This window comes from Bufo gargarizans, chromosome 5 (assembly GCF_014858855.1).
Source record: "Bufo gargarizans isolate SCDJY-AF-19 chromosome 5, ASM1485885v1, whole genome shotgun sequence".
Classification (NCBI taxonomy): domain Eukaryota; kingdom Metazoa; phylum Chordata; class Amphibia; order Anura; family Bufonidae; genus Bufo; species Bufo gargarizans.
The window spans coordinates 200,260,608-200,283,065 of record NC_058084.1 but is presented as its reverse complement, the minus strand read 5'-3'; the positions used below and the strand labels follow the sequence as shown (position 1 = coordinate 200,283,065).

At 46.0% G+C, this 22,458-nt stretch overlaps 1 protein-coding gene across 1 annotated transcript in view; it reads left to right on the top strand.

The window, feature by feature from the left end:
• ACP3 (acid phosphatase 3) overlaps positions 1-22,458 on the top strand; it is a 142,578-nt gene that overhangs the window by 79,025 nt on the left and 41,095 nt on the right. The window contains exons 4-5 of the mRNA XM_044294099.1: positions 8,254-8,352; positions 21,489-21,587. Of these exons, the coding sequence (XP_044150034.1) occupies positions 8,254-8,352; positions 21,489-21,587 (198 nt within the window). The remainder of the gene's footprint in view (positions 1-8,253; positions 8,353-21,488; positions 21,588-22,458) is intronic.

The window sequence follows — 22,458 nt, the reverse complement described above, 5'->3', positions numbered from 1 at the left end:
GTACATAGGCCTGTACAAATTTGGCCCCAAAAGGATCGATGACCGGCCTGATTTTGTACAGGTGGTCATAAGCAGGATCACCTTGGGGGGTACATGCTGCATAATGCAGGCATTTCCAGATGGCCTCAAACCGGGAGCGTGTCATGGCCGTACTGTAAAGTAAGGTCTGGTAGAGGATGTCCCCACTCCAGTAATGCCTGACACTAGGTTTCTTGACTAGGCCCATATGCAGCACGAGGCCCCAAAATGTCTTCATCTCTGCTGCACTGACCGGCGTCCAGCCACTGGGCCTAGCCAAAAAGGAGCCTGGGTGTTGAGCAACGAACTGTTGGTGTACAGGTTTGTCTGCTCCACCAGTAGATTTACCAGTTGATCACTGAAAAAATGACTAAAAAAGTCAATCAGTGAAGGCCACTGTGGAAATCTGGATTCCTGGTTTGCCTTCAAAATCAGGAATCACGGGCTCATAACGCTCTGGGGTACACCAGATAAGTTCATCGGCAGGGGGCTCCGGTGGATTTAACTGGTGGGCTGGAAAACTAGTACGAGCCCCAGAGCTGCTCGTACTAGGGTGGGCCACAGGGTCCCTATCATGGCGGTCCCCTTGAACCGCCTGGTGGCGTCTCCGCCGCCTTGGGGGCTCATCATCATCGCTAGATGATGAGGAGGAAGCGGATGACAACAGGAAAGTGGGGTCATCCTCGTCCTCACTGGGACTTTCGGACTCGGAGGCAAGCTGGGCGTATGCCTCCTCGGCCGAAAAAATCCGGCGGGCCATAGGGGAGTGTGTGTGTGTGCGTGCGTGTGTGTATATCTTTATTTAGCGTGCGTGTGTGTGTGTGTGAGAGGGCACAGGTGTTTGCATACTTATCACTAACACTAACAGAAAAAAAAGACTAACTAAAAAAAGGGGAAAAAATGAGAAAAAAATTAAAGTTAAAAATTCTAAACCGCTGAGGGCCACAGTTGGCGTACGCACAAAAAAAAATGCTTGCGCCCTAAAAGAAGTTAAGGGGGAGGGGGGCAGGGGGGCAAGCTGCAGCACCCCTAGGGGGGTCTAGGGTCACACAGCCTAGCTGTGGACCCTAGAAACCCGATTTAGGGTGATGCAATCAGAAACTTTTTTTTTTTTACTTCCACTAACTTTCCCTTTATTATCCCTGCCTAACCCAACCTTTCCCTATGTACCTTATTAAACCAATGGGGGGTGCCGGGGCACAGATCGGGTGCTAGGCACAGATGGGGGGTGCTGGCTGAGAATCGACACGTTGCAGGCACCTGGACACAAAAGGAGGAGGAGAGGAGCGCTGCTAGGATTTGAAACTCCCGCCGCCCACCCATCTACCAATCAGAGGCTATCCTGAGAGGTGATGTCACCATCACCTCTCAGGATTGCAGGATGGTGATTGGTGGTGTATTATCACACCACCGATCACCATCCTGTTCCGGGTTATCGGGTCCCCAGAGACCCGGATAACCCGGAAACGCAGCAAACCTCAAGTCTGAATTGACTTGCAGTTTTCTGCAATCACCAACATGGGGAAGGGGGGTCACAGGACCCACCGGCACATTTAGCCAAGGTGCCTGCTCAATGATTTGAGCAGGCACCGGGTTCCGATTACCGCCTGTCGGGCTGCGGTGATCGGAACTATACATGACGTAGCGGTACATCATGTGTCCTTAAGTACGAAGGCAATATGCCTTACCGGTACGTCATGTGTCATGAAGAAGTTAAAATTGACCACCCCTTTAACAGTGACCTTCATAGTGGCTTCCCCTTTACCAGTGATCTTCACAGTGCCTGCCCCTTTAACAGTGACTCCCACTTTAACAGTGACCTCCACAATGCCTGCACCCTTAATAGTGACCTCCATAGTGCCCACCCCTTTAACAGTGATCACCCCTTTAATAGTGACCTCCAGAGTGTTCGTCCCTTTAACAGTAACCTCCAAAATGCCCGCCCTTTTAACAGTGCCTGCCCCTTTAACAGTGACCTCCACAGTACCTGCCCATTCAACATTGACAACGCCTGTAACAGTGACCTTCATAGTGGCTGCCCATTTAACAGTTACCTCCACAGCACCCGCCTCTTTAACAGTGAATTCCACAGCACCCGCCCCTTTAACAGTGACCTCCACAATGCCCGCCCCTTTAACAGTGACCACCCCCTTAACAGTGACCTCCACATTGCCCCTTCAATTTAATAGTGACCTCCCCTTTAACAGTGACCTCTACCGTGCCCGCCCCTTTAACAGTGACATTTACAGTATCTGCCTCTTTAACAGTGACCTACACAGTGCCCGCCCCTTTAACATTGACCAACCCTTTAACAAAGACCTCCACAGTGGCCGCCCATTTAACAGTGACCTCCACAGTTCCCACCCCTAGAACAGTGACCATTCCTTTAACACTGACCTCTGCAATGCCTGCCCCTTTAATAGTGACCTCCACAGTGTCTGCTATTTTTAACAGTGACCTCTACAGTGACCTCCACAATGCCCGCCCCTTTAACAGTGACTGCCTCTTAACAGTGACCTCCACAGTGCCTGTCCCTTTAACAGTGTTATTTACAGTGTTCGCCCCATTAACAGTGACCTCAACAGTGCCTGCCCCTTTAACAGTGACCTCCACAGTGCCTTCCTCTTTAACAGTGACCTCCACAGTACCTGCCCCTTTAACAGTGACCTCCACAGTGCCTGCCCCTTTAACAGTGACCTCCACAGTACCTGCCCCTTTAACAGTGACCTCCACAGTACCTGCCCCTTTAACTGTGACCTCCACAGTACCCGCCCCTTTAACTGTGACCTCCACAGTACCCGCCCCTTTAACTGTGACCTCCACAGTACCCGCCCCTTTAACTGTGACCTCCACAGTACCCGACCCTTTAACTGTGACCTCCACAGTACCCGACCCTTTAACTGTGACCAACTCTTTAAAGGATAACTGTCACACTTAGACCCTAATTTCAATTTTCATATATGTAGTTACTAATAACATGATATTCCAGAATCATTTACTATTAGACTGACTTACCCCATATTTAATACGATTCAGCCCTTAGAAACCAGTCTGCATAAAACTGCAATTTCACTATTCAGTTAAGATGACCTCCCCAGTGACCTCCCCTTTTCACATTGACCACCCCTTTAACAGTGACCTTCATAATGGCCACCCCTTTAACAGTGACCTTCACAGTGCCCGCCCCTTTAACATTGACCACCCCTTCAACAGTGACCTTCATAGTGGCCGCCCCTTTAACAGTATCTTCCACAGTGCCTGCCCCTTTAACAATGGAATCCACAGCGCCCATCCGTTTAATAGTGGCCCCTGCCCCCCCATGCATGTAGCAGTGTAGTTATGCCATCATACCTCATATGACTGAATATTTAAGGACCTGCAAACTGCTAAAAACTAATCAGTTGTTATGGCAACCTGGAGTAGGACCTGTGAGCTTCTATTGGCTAATAAAGGACAAGTGACAGTGTAAATGGCAGTTTGGATTGGGACCTACTAAAAGGAATGACAGAATGGAATGCCCATAGACTTTAACAGGAAAGTGGAATGCCCATAGAGAATAATGGACCAGAGTTGAATGTCCATAGAGAATAATGGAAATGTAATATTTGAATTAGAGACAAAACCATTAGACATATCTAATAATTATTTAGCAGGCTTACTCTCCAAGTTCAGTGGGATCATTTAATGTTCATATTAAGTGGAATTATCACTGTTTTCTGCAGAATGACAAGGGTGAATGACACAAAGGAATGCCCATAGACTATAATGGAAAGTAAACTATGAGCTCATTTGCAGGTAAATCTGTGTTATGTAGGACATTAAACTTTACGGCAAGTGTTTCCTGGGTAGAGTAGCATAGTGTAAAATGAAAATTACCTTGGATTATAACCGTTTTCTATAGAAGGCAAAGGTGATGGAATGCCCATAGACTATAATGGGAAGTAAAACGTGACTTGGTGCCTGAACCATTCAACATATCAAATAAATCTGTAGCAGGCTTAGGGCTGTTTCACACGAGCGGATGCCGAGCGTGACATCCGCTGCGTGAATGACAGCAAAGACCTGATGCAGACTGCAGAGGCACGGAGCATTAACATGATTGATAATGCTCCGTGCCTCTCTGTGACCTCTTTACTTCAAAATCACAGTGAGATAAAGTTGTCACTGTGATTTCGTAATAAAGAGGTCACAGAGAGGCACGGAGCATAATCAATCATGTTAATGTTCCGTGCTTCTGAGTTATGCTGTCCGCATCGGGTCTTGGCACTCTTTCACGCAGCGGATGTCATGCTCGGCATCCGCTTGTGTGAAACAGCCCTTACTCTTCAAGTTCAGTGGGATTATCGTTGGTTTCTCTGAAATGCAAAGGGGAATGACACAAAAGAATGCCTATAGACTATAATGGGAAGCAAACTATGAGCTCATTTGCAAGTAAATCTGTGTTATGTAGGAAATAAACCTTTACGGCAAGTGTTCCCTGGATAGATTAGCATATTGTAAAATAAATATTACCTTGGATTATAACCGTTTTCTATAGAATGCAAAGGTGAATGATATAACGGAATGCCCATAGACTATAATAGGAGGCAAAATTTGATTTTGAGTCTGAACCATTTAACATATCAACTAAATCTTTAGCAGGCTTACTCTTCAAGTTCAGTAGGATTATTTAATATAAAGTGGGATTATCATTGGTTTCTATGAAATGACAAGGGGAATCACACAATGGAATGCACATAGACTATAATGGGATATAAACTATGAGCTCATTTGCAGGTAAATCTGTGTTACGTAGGAAATTAACCTTTACCGCAAGTGTTCCCTGGGTAGAGTAGCACATTGTAAATTTAAAACTATCTGGGATTAAAGCTGTTGTCTATAGAATGACTAAACACAACGTCAAATATACAGCATCAAATATGTGCAGGATACAGTACGATTGAATACACCCTTACGGTAGGGTCACACTGAGCACATACGCAGCGTATTTAAGGCTGCGAGAAATGTGCCGGACAGCGGGAAATACACTGCTTATGCCCTAGGAGCAGAAACACAGGGCTTTCCCTCCACAACTTTGTGTGTGTGCAGTAAGGTTCGGAGGCGGTCCGAGCGCACCAACGTAACTGTAACACGCAGGGGCCACTTCCAAACCTCACCGCAGACACACTGCGGAGAGAAGTCCTGTGTGTTTGCTCCTAGCGCATACACGGTGTATTTTCTGCTGCCTTGCACTATCAGAACCCATTCCTAGTCCTGGGCCTATAGTCTCCATCTCCACTTTATTATTTGCCACTGAACTTGGAGATTATGTCTGCTAAAGATTTATTTGATATGTTGAATAGTTCACATTCCAAATCACATTTTACTTCCTATTATACTGTATTGGCATTACATTCTGTTATTCACATGTTATTCCATAGAAAACAGCTTTAATCCCAGATAGTTTTAAATTTACAATGTGCTAATCTACCCAGGGAACACTTGTGGTAAATGTTAATTTCCTACATAACACAGATTTACCTGCAAATTGTGTCATTCCCCTTGTCATTTCATAGAAACCAATGATAATCCCACTTAATCTCAATTTTAATAATCCCACTGAATTTGAAGAGTAAGCCTGCTAAAGATTTACTTGATATGTTAAATGGTTCAGACACAAAGTCACGTTTTACTACCATTATAGTCTATGGGCATTCCATTGTGTCATTCCCCTTCTCATATCATATAAACCAATGATAATCCCACTTAATCTCAATTTTAAATAATCCCACTGAACTTGAAGAGTAAGCCTGCTACAGATTTATTTGATATGTTGAATGGTTCAGGCACCAAGTCACATTTTACTTCCCATTATAGTCTATGGGCATTCCATCACCTTTGCATTCTATAGAAAACGGTTATAATCCAAGGTAATTTTCATTTACAATATGCTACTCTACCCAGGGAACACTTGTGGTAAAGGTTAATGTCCTACATAACACAGATTTACCTGCAAATAAGCTCATAGTTTACTATGGGCATTCATTTGTGTCATTCACCCTTGTCATTTTGCAGAAAACAGTGATAATTCCACTAAATCTGAACATTAAAAAATCCCACTGAACTTGGAGAGTAAGCCTGCTAAATAATTATTAGATATGTAAAATGGTTTTGTCTCTAAGTCAAATATTACATTTCAATTATTCTCTACGGGCATTCAACTCTGGTCCATTATTCTCTATGGGCATTCCACTTTCCTGTTAAAGTCTATGGGCATTCCATTCTGTAATTCCTTTTAGTAGGTCCCCTGGACGGTACTCAGTTATTGTCTCAGGGTATGCTTCTTCCTGTAACTGGAGATGGCTGCTTGCTATCTTCCAGCTGAGGCTGCAAGGCTCAGGCTGGGGATGATGATCAATTGTCTCAGCCGAGACAAGATCTTGGCTTTGGATCCCTATATCTGCGAGCTCCTACACGAACAGCCTTCCCCTTCCCTACCCATGAGGCAGGATGTGGGCAAAGCCTATTTCTGCTCACAGAAGGGGGAGCTGAACTGGAATGAACTATGAAGTCCTGGCTGAACACATTGCTGCCACGTGCTGGTGAACATGGAAATTACTGCAATATATATTTACAAGGCTTTACAATGCACATTTGTGAGGAAATTAGGTGCAATTACACAAGATGACAATGTGAATGCTCTTAACAGATTGTAGAGGGGTAAAAGAGTTTTGTAACACAACTCTGGGGTGTTACAGATCCGTTCTGAACGGATGCAGACGGTTGTATGATCTGAACGGATCCATCTGTGCAGATGCATGACGGATCTGCACTAAACGCGAGTGTGAAAGTAGCCTGTAAGCATCCAAGGGGTGAGGTTATTGCTGAAAGTATGTGTCACTGAGGCTGCTGCTCTGAGTGATGTAAATCCCGAAGGTAAATGGCAACCAGTGATGTTAGATCGCTGAGTTTGTGGTAGCTGGAATTTGGGTCCGGGATTTAGGAGTGACTGAAGTGTTTGGGTTCGAAGGTCACTCCCATACTCCTTCTCGTGTGTTACCACCTCACCCAGCTGGAAGCTAATTTAAAAGACACACTGTCACTGTGTGTGTGGTTGGTCTGCAGAGGACTTGGGAGCATTTCCTCTCCACAGTGTTCCAGAGAAGGTAAAAGACTAGACTGCACAAAAGGTGACTCCTGTATTTCTGCCTGTTTAAAAATTGAACTGTTATGACACTTGATGGCTGAAGATAAGTGCTTTATGTGACTGAACTTTGATGGGCTGAAGCCAAGCCATCCTGTTGGAACAATTTTAGTTGTGTTTTTTTTCCAATAAAACCCTTATGTTGCATCCAATCCTGTCGACTGCCTACCATTTGTAAAGCTAACCTCTACAAGCCGTATAGTGATCAGGAGTTCTTCCTCACTGTCACGAAAATTGATACAAACCATGTCCGTTTTGCGTATGCGCCATACGCAAATATTACATTGCAATATATGACAAATTCGCTAAAATCTTCGCAAAATATTGCGAATTCGAATATAGCCCCTGCCGCTCATAACTATTGAAGTTGCACAACAAATATATGAGGAGTGAATCCATCATATCACCTATATATTCTAAAGGATTTTTTTTTGTGTATCTTGAATTGCATATAAATCTGCAATATTGGATATGGAATATTGAATACTAAACACTGAAATTTAGTTGCATCACAATAAGGATGTATATGCAATTAAGGGTCTATGAAAAGTTTGGAATGTAAACTACTCCTTGCACAGTTATAGCTGCTTGTCTTAAAGTGGTTGTCTCATCATGGACAATGGGGCCATATCGCTAGGATATCCTATATCGAGAAGTGAAGGAGGGCGCACTGCACATGCGCAGCCGCCCTCTATTCATTTTCTATGAGGCCGGCGAAAATAGCCGAGCGCTGGTTCGGCTATTTGCGTCAGCACCATAGATATGAATGGGAGTGGGGGCCGCGCATGAGCGATACGCTTTCAATCACTGGAGTCTTCCCAACACCACCTTGCGGGGCTCTGTTCTCTATATATGTGTGGGTCCCAGCGGTGGGACCCGCAGCTATAAGACAATGGGGGCATATCCTAGCGATATGCCCCCATTTTCTATGATGAGACAAGGACACTTTTTCTATCCACCTCCATAAATTATTCAGACATCTGAAAAAAAAATGCTAATGGATTTAGGATTAAGCAGATATCTATAATTTCCATGCTTTTGTTATATTTCAGCTGATTTCCATGCCATTCCAAAACTGTCCTCTGTACAATAAACTGCAGACCGAGACATATGCATCAAAAGAGTATCATGATCTTGTAGACCCGTATAAGGTAAGTTAAATAATATCTTCTCTTAATAAAACATCACTAAAAGATGTTCTATCTACTACCTAAAGTGCAGCTCTAGTCGGGTATATTCTATGAACTGAGCAAAATAAAAAAATATACATTTGACCATTACATATGTTTCTGTACTTGGAAGTAGGGTCAGATCCAGGATTATAACCTAAGGGGTGGAAAAATGGTGGAACAACCCACACTACAACATTTTTACTTATTTAGTCTTACCCCACTGCCACCCGCTAACATAAATATAGCCTCTTTATGAGACAATCAACAAAAGAAGAAATACTGTAAGAGTAGAATATAAAAACGCCTAATCTAATGGTAGGAATATAATAGATCCTCACACTGTGCCCCCTGTAGCTCCATGCACTAAGCTCCCTGAATAATGCAGCTCCATACACACTGTCTTCTGAATAAAACACCTTAACACACTGTACCCCCAGATTAAAATTGCTCTACACACTGTGAGCCTGAATAACAATGCCACCCCTGTGCCCTTTATATGCCATCTGATTGTAAAGAAAAAAATGCCCCACTGTGTTCCTGATGTCCAAATGCCCCCACTGTGCTCTTGATTAAAAAATGTCCCTACTGTGCCCCCAGTTATGGAAATATCCCACTGTGCTTGCTGATTAGGAAAATGCCCCAACTGTGCCCTGATTAGAATAAAGAATCGTCTGCACTGTACCCCCTTGAATAAACATATGTTTCTAACCATGTCCTTAATGTTAAAAAAAAAAAAAGCCCCTGCCACCCTGATCATAATTCTTACTTCCCAATGTTCACAAGTTGTCATCCTGTTTGTGTCTGACTGCCACAGAGGGTGCTGAGCATAGGTGTAAAGAGCTTACTTAGGCCTCTCTTCTTCTAGTAGCACTGGCACTGTTATATTCAATTGTATGCACTTCCTTAAAGGAGCACCCAAAATATTTTTTTTCTATCTAAATTCAATACCCCAAACACTGCATAGTTTTTCCCAAAAATATCAGTTTTTCATGTCAGCACTTTCCTTCCCCTGTTCTCTGCATCTACTCAACAATCGACTAACGCAACGAGGGGAAGTGTATAGAGTATGATTACTAGAGAAGAAACAGACTTAAAGGGCTTCTGTCACCCCACAACAGTCATTTTTTTTTTTTTTGGGCTAGTTACATTCATTATAGCGAGAAAACAAAGTTTTATAATATGCAAATCCGGTCTCTACCAGCAAGTAGGGCGTCTACTTGCTGGTAGCCGCCGCAGAAAACCGCCCCCTCGTCGTCTTGATTGACAGGGCCAGCCGTGATCTCCTCCTCCGGCCGGCCCTGTCAGTATTTCAAAAATTGCGCGCCTCTGTTCATTCGACGCAGGCGCTCTGAGATGAGGAGGCTCGTCTCCTCAGAACTCCCTCAGTGCGCCTGCGCCGATGACATCACCGAAAGAGAAGACGTCATCGGCGCAGGCGCACTGAGGGAGTTCTGAGGAGACGAGCCTCCTCATCTCAGAGCGCCTGCGCCGAATGAACAGAGGCGCACGATTTTTGAAATACTGACAGGGCCGGCCGGAGGAGGAGATCACGGCTGGCCCTGTCAGTCAAGATGACGAGGGGGCGGTTTTCTGCGGTGGCTACCAGCAAGTAGACGCCCTACTTGCTGGTAGAGACCGGATTTGCATATTATAAAACTTTGTTTTCTCAAGAAACGGCCGCATGAAAGTAAGTGACAACATTATATTCATCATATATTGCGCTATAATGAATGTAACTAGCCCCAAAAAAAATAATGACTGCTGTGGGGTGACAGAAGCCCTTTAAAAGCAGAGAAAGTCTTATGAAACAATACTGGAAAAAACATGTTGTGTTTGGTCAGCAAACTTTGGCCTCATAGAAGTGAATGGGGCTTCAGTGAAAAACACATTGCATCCGCACTTGCTTCCGGATGCAATGCGTTTTTCACTGATGGTTGCTAGGAGATGTTTGTAAACCTTCAGTTTTTATCACGCGCTTGAAAAAATGCATCAAAACGCATTGCACCTGCGCGGAAAAAACTGAACTGAACGCAATTGCAGACAAAACTGACAGAGCTTGCTTGCAAAATAGTGCGAGTTTCACTGAACACACCCTGAACGCATCGGGACCTAATCCGTAACGCACGTGTGAAAGAGGCCTTAGGGACACAGATGCAATTCAATTCAAGAACTGGGAGGAAGCACAAAGGCGGCAGAGTGGTCTAGAAGGACTGCCACATCAACCCTGTCTTTGGAAGTTGACCTCAAATATATGACTACAAGAGCTGGGGGGTCTTTTAAAAGAGTACTTGTCATCATGATCAACTCTGTTAAACTAGGCATATTTTCTGATAGGGCTGATCATTCTGAGTAAAAATATCCCCTTTTGTATCTAGGCTCAATAGCTGCAGAGCTTGTGCAGTGGATATGATACCTGAGCTTGAGAATCAACAGCACATCCACTGTGCAAACGCAGAGTCAGTTCAGGGGCTCAGTGGTTGCCTAATGGATCTGATGAGCTTGAAAAGCAGCAAGGGCCAAGTCAGTGGGCCGACTCAGCACAGGTGTGAGAACACAGAGCTAGACAAAGGGTCTAGCCCTGTAAATCAGAGGGGAGGGGTAGTGAACAGAGTACATGGGGAGTTGCAACTTGCACTTGCAGTTCTCTAAGCACTATGGCCAGCATCTTAGTGTTCTAAATAGGTAACAGGGGCGTACATACAGGGGTCGCAGGGGTCGCAGTTGCGACCGGGCCCGGCACTCCCGGGGGCCCGGCCGCCTGTGGACCCCTGGCCCCGCCCTGCAATAGTACTGTGTTTGCTGCACTGCTGCGCCAGTCTTGCCTGTATAATAACCAGGGTGGGCGGGCCATGGGTGGGCGGGCCATGGGTGGGCGGGCCCAGTGTTGTGCTTCTGTGCGGCAGTGCCTGCTAGGCTAGGCCTACCCTCCCTTGAGTCTCCTCCTCCCCCTGACTCTCCTCTCGGTGCGGCGTGCCTCCTCATTTCCTGTTGGGCGGCCGCACCGGACATAACACACGTTCCCCTAGGCTGCGCCCCAAAAACTGACGCTGAGAAGCAGCAGATAGAAGGGAGCGCGCGAAGAAGCCGGTGCCAAGTGCCGACCGCCAACCGTCCGGATTGACTGAAGATAAGATTTGTTAAAAAAAAAAAAAAAAAAAAGGTCTTCATAATTGCTCACCAGTCACCACATTTATGGTTTGGTGAGTTCAGACTCAGAGTGGGGTCTGATGGGGTCTGAGAGTTGGGCAATGTTACTGTGTCTATATGTATTGCCTTCATAATATGGTATAGTAAATACTTTATTGGCCTATCAATGGCTTTTAACACTGCTATATTTCTGTAGCCTGCAACCTCTGACTGCCCAGTTGGACTGAAACTACTACACCCAACATGTTCTGGCAGTAATAGTAAATGGATATTGGTGCAATTCTGAGCTACGAGTCTATATAGTACATAATGTAGGCAGCCTACATTATGTACTATATAGACTGGTAGCTCAGAATTGCACCAATATCCATTTACTATTACTGCCAGAACATGTTGGGTGTAGTAGTTTCAGTCCAACTGGGCAGTCAGAGGTTGCAGGCTACAGAAATATAGCAGAGTCAGGCTACTTTCACACCTGCGTTAGGTGCGGATCCGTATCTGCACAGATGGATCCGCACCTATAATACAAACGCTTGTATCCGTTCAGAACGGATCCGTTTGCATTATTCTTTAAAAAATCTTAAAAAACGGATCTGTTTTGACTTACATTGAAAGTCAATGGGGGACGGATCTGTTTTCAATTGCGCCATATTGTGTCAGTGAAAACGGATCCGTCCCCATTGACTTACATTGTAAGTCAGGACGGATCCGTTTGGCTCCGCATCGCCAGGAGCAAGCAGCGTTTTGGTATCCGCCTCCAGAGTGGAATGGAGGCTAACTGATGCATTCTGAACGGATTCTTATCCATTCAGAATGCATTGGGGCTGAACTGAATCATTTTGAACCGTTTGTGAGAGCCCTGAAACGGATCTCACAAGCGGACCCAGAAATGCCAGTGTGAATGTAGCATAAGGCTACTTTCACACTGGCGTTTTGAATTCAGTTTGTGAGATCCGTTCAGGGCATCAGATAAGGATCTGTTCAGAATGCATCAGTTTGGCTCAGCCGTTACTTTCAATGTAAGTCATCCACAGATGCCCTAATATACCATAGCTAAACCTGTGGGAGGGAGAGGGTGGAGGGGCCGGTGTCATGCAAATGCAGCGGGGCCGGTGTGGTCACTGTACTCCGGCCCCGCCGCTCACTCACTGCTTTATTGCTTAAACCTTTTCTAATAATTTTAATTAACGTTCCTATTCCTAGCCCCATCTGTACTACCGTACTTACTAAATGTCCTGTAGCAGGCAGAGCAAGGCGGGCGGCCGGCCGAGGAAGGTTGGGTGGGCGGCGACGGGGAGGGGGCCCCATGGATCAGTTTTGCACCGGGGCCCCATGGATTGTGTGTACGCCACTGATAGGTAATTTGCATAAATAGCCATAGATCATTGCAGCTATTGAAAAGAAGGGTATCATTTTACTCGGCAAGACCAACTCTAACATGCAATATGTCTGGTTTAATAGGATTGATCATGCCGACAGATGCTCTTTAACTCCTTAACGCATAATGTCTTACATATATCTCCTTTCTGAGAACCTCACCTGACACCCTATCACAACCACATATAATGGAGGTGGCCACAACTGCCCATAGTCTTATACACTGAAGTCTATAAGACATCTCAGCCATGGAACTCCATTTTCCTGAGAGGTGGGTCTCCAACAGGTAAGCAGTGCATACACTACTCATATATAGGGATGAGCGAACTCGAACTGTATAGTTCGGGTTCGTACCAAATTTTGGGGTGTCCGTGACACGGACCCGAACCCGGACATTTTCGTAAAAGTCCGGGTTCGGTGTTCGTCGCTTTCTTGGCGCTTTCGTGACGCTTTCTTGGCACTTTTTGAATGGCTGCAAAGCAGCCAATCAACAAGCGTCATACGACTTGCCCCAAGAGGCCGTCACAGCCATGCCTACTATTGGCATGGCTGTGATTGGCCAGAGCACCATGTGACCCAGCCTCTATTTAAGCTGGAGTCACATAGCGCCGCCCGTCACTCTGCTCTGATTAGCGTAGGGAGAGGTTGCGGCTGCGACAGTAGGGCGAGATTAGGCAGATTAACTCCTCCAAAGGACTTGATTAATCGATCGATCTGCAGCTGTGCATCATTGAGCTGCTGAAATTCAATTGCTCACTGTTTTTAGGCTGCCCAGACTGTTTGTGAGTCACTTTTTTCTGGGGTGATCGGCGGCCATTTTGTGTCTTGTGCGGTGCATGAGACCAAGTGCATCCAAGCTGCGACCAAGTGCATTTAACCCTCAATGGTGTGGTTGTTTTTTGGCTAAAGCCTACATCAGGGTGAAGCTGTCACACCAAGTGCATTTAACCAGCAATAGTCTGTTTATTTTTTGGCCATATACTAAATCAGGGGCAAGCTGCGCCTGTCACCAAGTGCATTTAACCCTCAATGGTGTGGTTGTTTTTTGGCTAAAGCCTACATCAGGGTGAAGCTGTCACACCAAGTGCATTTAACCAGCAATAGTCTGTTAATTTTTTGGCCATATACTAAATCAGGGGCAAGCTGCGCCCGTCACCAAGTGCATTTAACCCTCAGTAGTGTGGTTGGTCAAGCTGTCACACCAAGTGCATTTAACCAGCAATAGTCTGTTCATTTTTTGGCCATATACTACATCAGGGGCAAGCTGCGCCCGTCACCAAGTGCATTTAACCCTCAGTAGTGTGGTTGGTCAAGCTGTCACACCAAGTGCATTTAACCAGCAATAGTCTGTTCATTTTTTGGCCATATACTACATCAGGGGCAAGCTGCGCCCGTCACCAAGTGCATTTAACCCTCAGTAGTGTGGTTGTTTTTTGGCTAAAGCCTACATCAGGGTGAAGCTGTCACACCAAGTGCATTTAACCAGCAATAGTCTGTTCGTTTTTTGGTCATATACTACATCAGGGGCAAGCTGCGTCCGTCACCAAGTGCATTTAACCCTCAATAGTGTGGTTGGTCAAGCTGTCACACCAAGTGCATTTAACCAGCAATAGTGTGGTTATTTTTTGGCCATATCCCAGTCTAATTCTGTCACTAAATCCATACCGGTCACCCAGCGCCTAAATACTAGGCCTCAAATTTATATCCCGCTAAATCTGTCGTTACCGCTGTACTGTTGTGGCTGGGCAAGTTATTTAGTGTCCGTTAAAGCACATTTTTTGTTCAGGGTTGAAATACAATTCCCAATTTAGCAATTTCATAATTTAGTGGTTTCTGCTATATCAGAGCTATTTGAAATCTATCCCTAAAAGGGTATATAATATTCAAGGTGCACATAGGGTCATTCAGAATAACTTCACACACACGCTACTGTGCATTTCCAAGTCTAATTCTGTTAGTAAATCCATACCGGTCACCCAGCGCCTAAATACTAGGCCTCAAATTTATATCCCGCTAAATCTGTCAGTTACCGCTGTCCTGTTGTGGATGGGCAAGTTATTTAGTGTCCGTCAAAGCACATTTTTTGTTCTGGGTTGAAATACAATTCCCAATTTAGCAATTTCATAATTTAGTGGTTTCTGCTATATCAGAGCTATTTGAAATCTATCCCTAAAAGGGTATATAATATTCAAGGTGCACATAGGGTCATTCAGAATAACTTCACACACACGCTACTGTGCATTTCCAAGTCTAATTCTGTTAGTAAATCCATACCGGTCACCCAGCGCCTAAATACTAGGCCTCAAATTTATATCCCGCTAAATCTGTCGTTACCGCTGTCCTGTTGTGGATGGGCAAGTTATTTAGTGTCCGTCAAAGCACATTTTTTGTTCTGGGTTGAAATACAATTCCCAATTTAGCAATTTCATAATTTAGTGGTTTCTGCTATATCAGAGCTATTTGAAATCTATCCCTAAAAGGGTATATAATATTCAAGGTGCACATAGGGTCATCCACACACACACGCTACTGTGCATTTCCAAGTCTAATTCTGTCACTAAATCCATACCGGTCACCCAGCGCCTAAATACTAGGCCTCAAATTTATATTCAGCTGAATTTGAATACAATATATTGGGCCAAATAATATTTTTGTTGTTGTGGTGAACCATAACAATGAGGAAAACATCTAGTAAGGGACGCGGACGTGGACATGGTCGTGGTGGTGCTAGTGGACCCTCTGGTGCTGGGAGAGGACGTGGCCGTTCTGCCACATCCACACGTCCTAGTGTACCAACTACCTCAGGTCCTAGAAGCCGCCAGAATTTACAGCGATATATGGTGGGGCCCAATGCCGTTCTAAGGATGGTAAGGCCTGAGCAGGTACAGGCATTAGTCAATTGGGTGGCCGACAGTGGATCCAGCACGTTCACATTATCTCCCACCCAGTCTTCTGCAGAAAGCGCACAGATGGCGCCTGAAAACCAACCCCATCAGTCTGTCACATCACCCCCATGCATACCAGGGAAACTGTCTCAGCCTCAAGTTATGCAGCAGTCTCTTATGCTGTTTGAAGACTCTGCTGGCAGGGTTTCCCAAGGGCATCCACCTAGCCCTTCCCCAGCGGTAAAGACTATAGAATGCACTGACGCACAACCACTTATGTTTCCTGATGATGAGGACATGGGAATACCACCTCAGCATGTCTCTGATGATGACGAAACACAGGTGCCAACTGCTGCGTCTTTCTGCAGTGTGCAGACTGAACAGGAGGTCAGGGATCAAGACTGGGTGGAAGACGATGCAGGGGACGATGAGGTCCTAGACCCCACATGGAATGAAGGTCGTGCCACTGACTTTCACAGTTCGGAGGAAGAGGCAGTGGTGAGACCGAGCCAACAGCGTAGCAAAAGAGGGAGCAGTGGGCAAAAGCAGAACACCCGCCGCCAAGAGACTCCGCCTGCTACTGACCGCTGCCATCTGGGACCGAGCACCCCAAAGGCAGCTTCAAGGAGTTCCCTGGCATGGCACTTCTTCAAACAATGTGCTGACGACAAGACCCGAGTGGTTTGCACGCTGTGCCATCAGAGCCTGAAGCCTCGGCCTCTTCTGCTGCTGCCGCCTCGGCCTCTTCCTCCGCCTCTGGAGGAACGTTGGCACCTGCCGCCCAGCAAACAGGGGATGTACCACCAACACCACCACCACCTCCGTCACCAAGCGTCTCAACCATGTCACACGCCAGCGTTCAGCTCTCCATCTCACAAACATTTGAGAGAAAGCGTAAATTCCCACCTAGCCACCCTCGATCCCTGGCCCTGAATGCCAGCATTTCTAAACTACTGGCCTATGAAATGCTGTCATTTAGGCTGGTTGACACAGACAGCTTCAAACAGCTCATGTCGCTTGCTGTCCCACAGTATGTTGTTCCCAGCCGCCACTACTTCTCCAAGAGAGCCGTGCCTTCCCTGCACAACCAAGTATCCGATAAAATCAAGTGTGCACTGCGCAACGCCATCTGTAGCAAGGTCCACCTAACCACAGATACGTGGACCAGTAAGCACGGCCAGGGACGCTATATCTCCCTAACTGCACACTGGGTAAATGTAGTGGCAGCTGGGCCCCAGGCGGAGAGCTGTTTGGCGCACGTCCTTCCGCCGCCAAGGATCGCAGGGCAACATTCTTTGCCTCCTGTTGCCACCACCTCCTTCTCGGCTTCCTCCTCCTCTTCTTCCACCTGCTCATCCAGTCAGCCACACACCTTCACCACCAACTTCAGCACAGCCCGGGGTAAACGTCAGCAGGCCATTCTGAAACTCTATGTTTGGGGGACAGGCCCCACACCGCACAGGAGTTGTGGCGGGGTATAGAACAACAGTCCGACGAGTGGTTGCTGCTGGTGAGCCTCAAGCCCGGCCTGGTGGTGTGTGATAATGGGCGAAATCTCGTTGCAGCTCTGGGACTAGCCAATTTGATGCACATCCCTTGCTTGGCGCATGTGCTGAATTTGGTGGTGCAGAAGTTCATTCACAACTACCCCGACATGTCAGAGCTGCTGCATAAAGTGCGGGCCGTCTGTTCGCGCTTCCGGCGTTCACATCCTGCCGCTGCTCGCCTGTCTGCGCTACAGCGTAACTTCGGCCTTCCCGCTCACCGCCTCATATGCGACGTGCCCACCAGGTGGAACTCCACCTTGCACATGCTGGACAGACTGTGCGAGCAGCAGCAGGCTATAGTGGAGTTTCAGCTGCAGCACGCACGGGTCAGTCGCACTACAGAACAGCACCACTTCACCACCAATGACTGGGCCTCCATGCGAGACCTGTGTGCCCTGTTGCGCTGTTTCGAGTACTCCACCAACATGGCCAGTGGCGATGACGCCGTTATCAGCGTTACAATACCACTTCTATGTCTCCTTGAGAAAACACTTAGGGCGATGATGGAAGAGGAGGTGGCCCAGGAGGAGGAGGAGGAGGAAGAGGAAGAGGGGTCATTTTTAGCACTTTCAGGCCAGTCTCTTCGAAGTGACTCAGAGGGAGGTTTTTGGCAACAGCAGAGGCCAGGTACAAATGTGGCCAGCCAGGGCCCACTACTGGAGGACGAGGAGGACGAGGATGAGGAGGAGGTGGAGGAGGATGAGGATGAAGCATGGTCACAGCGGGGTGGCACCCAACGCAGCTCGGGTCCATCACTGGTGCATGGCTGGGGGGAAAGGCAGGACGATGACGATACGCCTCCCACAGAGGACAGCTTGTCCTTACCCCTGGGCAGCCTGGCACACATGAGCGACTACATGCTGCAGTGCCTGCGCAACGACAGCAGAGTTGCCCACATTTTAACCTGTGCGGACTACTGGGTTGCCACCCTGCTGGATCCACGCTACAAAGACAATGTGCCCACCTTACTTCCTGCACTGGAGCGTGATAGGAAGATGCGCGAGTACAAGTGCATGTTGGTAGACGCGCTACTGAGAGCATTCCCAAATGTCACAGGGGAACAAGTGGAAGCCCAAGGCAAAGGCAGAGGAGGAGCAAGAGGTCGCCAAGGCAGCTGTGTCACGGCCAGCTCCTCTGAGGGCAGGGTTAGCATGGCAGAGATGTGGAAAAGTTTTGTCAACACGCCACAGCTAACTGCACCACCACCTGATACGCAACGTGTTAGCAGGAGGCAACATTTCACTAACATGGTGGAACAGTATGTGTGCACACCCCTCCACGTACTGACTGATGGTTTGGCCCTATTCAACTTCTGGGTCTCTAAATTGTCCACGTGGCCAGAGCTAGCCTTTTATGCCTTGGAGGTGCTGGCCTGCCCGGCGGCCAGCGTTTTGTCTGAACGTGTATTCAGCACGGCAGGGGGCGTCATTACAGACAAACACAACCGCCTGTCTACAGCCAATGTGGACAAGCTGACGTTCATAAAAATGAACCAGGCATGGATCCCACAGGACCTGTCCGTCCCTTGTCCAGATTAGACATTAACTACCTCCCCTTAACCATATATTATTGGACTCCAGGGCACTTCCTCATTCAATCCAATTTTTATTTTCATTTTACCATTATATTGCGAGGCTACCCAAAGTTGAATGAACCTCTCCTCTGTCTGGGTGCCAGGGCCTAAATATATGCCAATGGACTGTTCCAATGTTGGGTGACGTGAAGCCTGATTCTCTGCTATGACATGCAGACTGACTAATTCTCTGCTGACATGAAGCCAGATCCTCTGTTACGGGACCTCTCTCCTCTGCCTGGGTGCTGGGCCTAAATTTATGAAAATGGACTGTTGCAGTGGTGGGTGACGTGAAGCCTGATTCTCTGCTATGATATGAAGACTGATTCTCTGCTGACATGAAGCCAGATCCTCTGTTACGGGACCTCTCTCCTCTGCCTGGGTGCTGGGCCTAAATATCTGACAATGGACTGTTGCATTGGTGGCTGACGTGAAGCCTGATTCTCTGCTATGACATGCAGACTAATTCTCTGCTGACATGAAGCCAGATTGTCTGTTACGGGACCTCTCTCCTCTGCCTGGGTGCTGGGCCTAAATTTATGAAAATGGACTGTTGCAGTGGTGGGTGACGTGAAGCCTGATTCTCTGCTATGACATGAAGACTGATTCTCTGCTGACATGAAGCCAGATTGTCTGTTACGGGACCTCTCTCCTCTGCCTGGGTGCTGGGCCTAAATTTATGAAAATGGACTGTTGCAGTGGTGGGTGACGTGAAGCCTGATTCTCTGCTATGATATGAAGACTGATTCTCTGCTGACATGAAGCCAGATCCTCTGTTACGGGACCTCTCTCCTCTGCCTGGGTGCTGGGCCTAAATATCTGACAATGGACTGTTGCATTGGTGGCTGACGTGAAGCCTGATTCTCTGCTATGACATGAAGACTGATTCTCTGCTGACATGAAGCCAGATTGTCTGTTACGGGACCTCTCTCCTCTGCCTGGGTGCTGGGCCTAAATTTATGAAAATGGACTCTTACAGTGGTGGGTGACGTTTACCAAAACTAGACTCAGGACAGCATAGTTTAAACAAGTACAAAAACTTTTATTGGACATACATTAATAAAAACATACATCTCCATATATATGAATAAGCAGCACGGAGCTACACAGGATAATACTAACGGATCTGTTGTAAGAAAAATGACTATGAATAGTCCCAGACTGTGCAGGAAGTATCCAAACACAGATCACAATCAATACAATACAAAGTGCATAGTGCTTATTGTAACCAATGATAAAGGGAAAATACATATATAAATACAGACCACGTCCTCCCGGATCCCTACACGTGTTTCGCGTTTTGCTTCCTGCCTTTTGCAGCCCTCTAGCCCTTTCCTGGGCTGTTTTACAGCCGTTTTAGTGCCGAAAAGTTCAGGTCCCCATTGACTTCAATGGGGTTTGGGTTCGGGACGAAGTTCGGATCGGGTTCGGATCCCGAACCCGAACATTTTCGGGAAGTTCGGCCGAACTTCTCGAACCCGAACATCCAGGTGTTCGCTCAACTCTACTCATATACAGTACATGTAAATAGTAACTTCTAGGCCTGAGTGCCTGGTCTGAGTAGAAAGATGCCGCCTGGTATTCCACAAGCTAGAATTATCCTGCAACTTACGAGGTGAATATCAGGGCAGGGAGCTGAATCCTCCCTTACTCCTGCTTGATAACTGGTTCTCCTGATTTAAACATAATGTTGAGAGACACATCAAAAGAATCAACCTAGATAGTGCGGAGTAGTAATGGTGGCCCCAGGTGCACACCTTGTAATCAGGCCCTGTTATCCACTATACCTAAGTTTATCTTCCTTTACCATGCAAATTATGTTTTTAATTCTTCAGTGATGACAATAGGACATATGTATGGTGCCAATCATTTGCAATAGCTTGTATCTCTCCCCAGTACATGCTGCGTAAGTTCAGCCAAGCATGTATGTGTTATCAATAAAGGGAGAAGAGTTGCTGTCAGACACCTCTGGCACTGGGTTATATCCTGAAAGAACAAAGGGATTAGGCAATACATCCACTCCTTCTCTCCCTTGACATCATCTGCCAGAGGAGAGTTGGGAGTCCCCAATACACATTAAATTGTGAGCTGGCCCTGCAGAATTGGTTGGGTTTGGCAGACAGTAGCCTAATGTGTATAGGTGTCTTAAAAAGTGTTTTAGTTTAAAGAGAACCTGTCACCTCGATTTTGGGTATAGAGCTGAGGACATGGACTGCTAGATCGCCGCTAGCACATCCGTAATATCCAGTCCCCATAGCTCTGTTTACTTTTATTGTGTAAAAAAAAAGATTTGGTACATATGCGAATTAACCTGAGATGAGTCCTGTCCCTGACTCCTCTCACATACAGGACTCTTCTCAGGTTAATTTGCATATGTATCAGATTTTTATTTAATTTTTTGACACAACAAAAGCACACAGAGCTATGGGGACTGGGTATTGCGGATGTGCTAGCGGCCATCTAGCAGCCCATGTCCTCAGCTCTATATACAAAATCAGGTTCCCTTTTAAGATGTTTTAGTATAATGCCTAGTACATATTGGACAATTTTGTCAGGATGTCATGCTGAATTTTCTTTTTCTTACAGGACTTTATAAACAGTTTACAAAATGACACTGGCTACTCATACGAGGAGCTGAATTACATTTATAACTTGTGGATAACATATGATGCTTTGCTCTGTGAGGTAAATAGAATTGCATTTTACATTAGCTGTACATGCTGTTCTATTCCCATATTGTGTATGCTTTTAAACTGTCAAACTCTATTGTATCTATAACATATTTTTTATGTATTTATCAAAGTAAACCATGACAAAAGTATATATGTGTCAAAGAGTTGGTAACTTAGGACATGGTCAGATATCATAGTCAATTATCAGAATAATTTCAGTGTGAGGCAAAATATTATGTCTGACACCTGAGTCTGATTTAGCATACAAATAAACTGTTAATCTATAACTCATTCTGACTTTGACCCTGACCTGGAAGAGATTCAGACATCCGAGTCACAGTCAGATATAAGATTCAGGTGTCAGGGTCAGGTGTCAGAGAGAGAATTATTCTCACACTTGACTATGATATCTGACCATGTCCTAAAATGAACACTGTACAGTCGTGGCCAAAAGTTTTGAGAATTACATAAATATTGGAAGTTGCTGCTTAAGTTTTTATAATAGCAATTTGCATATACTCCAGAATGTTATGAAGAGTGATCAGATGAATTGCATAGTCCTTCTTTGCCATGAAAATTAACCTAATCCCAAAATATATTTCCATTGCATTTCATTGCTGTCATTAAAGGACCTGCTGAGATCATTTCAGTAATCGTCTTGTTAACTCAGGTGAGAATGTTGACGAGCACAAGGCTGGAGATAATTATGTCAGGCTGATTGGGTTAAAATGGCAGACTTAACCTGTTAAAAGGAGAGTGATGCTTTGAATCATTGTTCTTCCATTGTTAACCATGGTGACCTGCAAAGAAACGCATGCAGCCATCATTGCATTGCATAAAAATGGCTTCACAGGCAAGGATATTGTGGCTACTAAGATTGCACC